The 958-nt window shown below is 60.4% G+C and overlaps 1 protein-coding gene across 1 annotated transcript in view; it reads left to right on the forward strand.

Annotated features, from left to right (window-relative positions):
* The first annotated feature begins 414 nt into the window (after window positions 1-414).
* ZNF324 (zinc finger protein 324) overlaps window positions 415-958 on the forward strand; it is a 2,585-nt gene continuing 2,041 nt past the window's right edge. Inside the window, 2 exon segments of the mRNA XM_007457524.1 lie at window positions 415-535; window positions 862-958. The exon segment at window positions 862-958 is cut by the window's right edge and continues 13 nt beyond it. Of these exon segments, the coding sequence (XP_007457586.1) occupies window positions 415-535; window positions 862-958 (218 nt within the window).

Consider the following 958-nt stretch of genomic DNA (forward strand, 5'->3'; position numbering starts at 1 on the left):
AGGAGAGGGCATCCCTACAGGGATGGGCATGTCCTGGGGGCTCTGCAGCTGGGACTTGTACAGTTACTTATGCAAAAGCAATGAGGGCACCTTTGGGGAGGCTCAGCTTGTGCAAAGGCTGGAGAATGAGTGGGGGCCAGGGGCTGACCTTGGTGTGGCAGAAGGCCAGGGGCTTCCTCTGGCTGCCTTGTGTAGAGTGGCCAGGTCGGGTTAAAGAGGCATCTACGGCCTAGGTGGGGAAGGGGAGGGGAGGGGTCCAGACAGGTGAGGGGAGTCCCGTCTGCAGAGCCTTGGGGGAGGAGGGTGAGCGTCTGAGGGACACGAGCGGAGGTAGCCTTTGGGGCAGGGGGCTGGGTCTTGGTTCACACAGCTATAGCTTAGCTCATGTCCATCTTCCAACTCTCTTAGGGCCTAATGGCCTTTGAAGACGTGGCTGTGTACTTCTCCCGGGAGGAGTGGGGGCTCCTGGATGCAGCCCAGAGGGCTCTGTACCGCCGTGTGATGCTGGAGAACTTCACCCTCCTGGCCTCGCTGGGTAAGCCCTGGGTCCTCCATGGGGAGCTCATTTGTTGCCAGGCTAGGCTGCCAGCACTAACCTCTTACCACCCGGCGGTCTGTGAGCAGCCACATGTCCTCTGGCTGAGTGTCCCTGTTAGCTGTGGTGCCTCTGTGCTCAGTCCCCTTCTGGTGCTGCCAACACAGTTCTCCTCACAGGAACCATCGAGCTGCTCCGAGAGCCCTGCCCTGTGATGTGACCTCGGGTATCCTTGGTTGCACAGATGATGCCGTCCGTGGTCCACGAAGCCCTGACTCCTGCCATCTGCCGGGGGTGACCCCTCACTTGCTTGTCTTCTCTCACAGGACTCTCTGTCTCCCGACCCCACGTGGTCATCCAGCTTGAGTGTGGCGAGGAGCCCTGGGTTCTCAATGGGACAGATGTGACCCTGGCCAGGAATGC

This window comes from Lipotes vexillifer, unplaced genomic scaffold, assembly GCF_000442215.2.
Source record: "Lipotes vexillifer unplaced genomic scaffold, Lipotes_vexillifer_v1.1 scaffold995, whole genome shotgun sequence".
Lineage (NCBI taxonomy): Eukaryota > Metazoa > Chordata > Mammalia > Artiodactyla > Lipotidae > Lipotes > Lipotes vexillifer.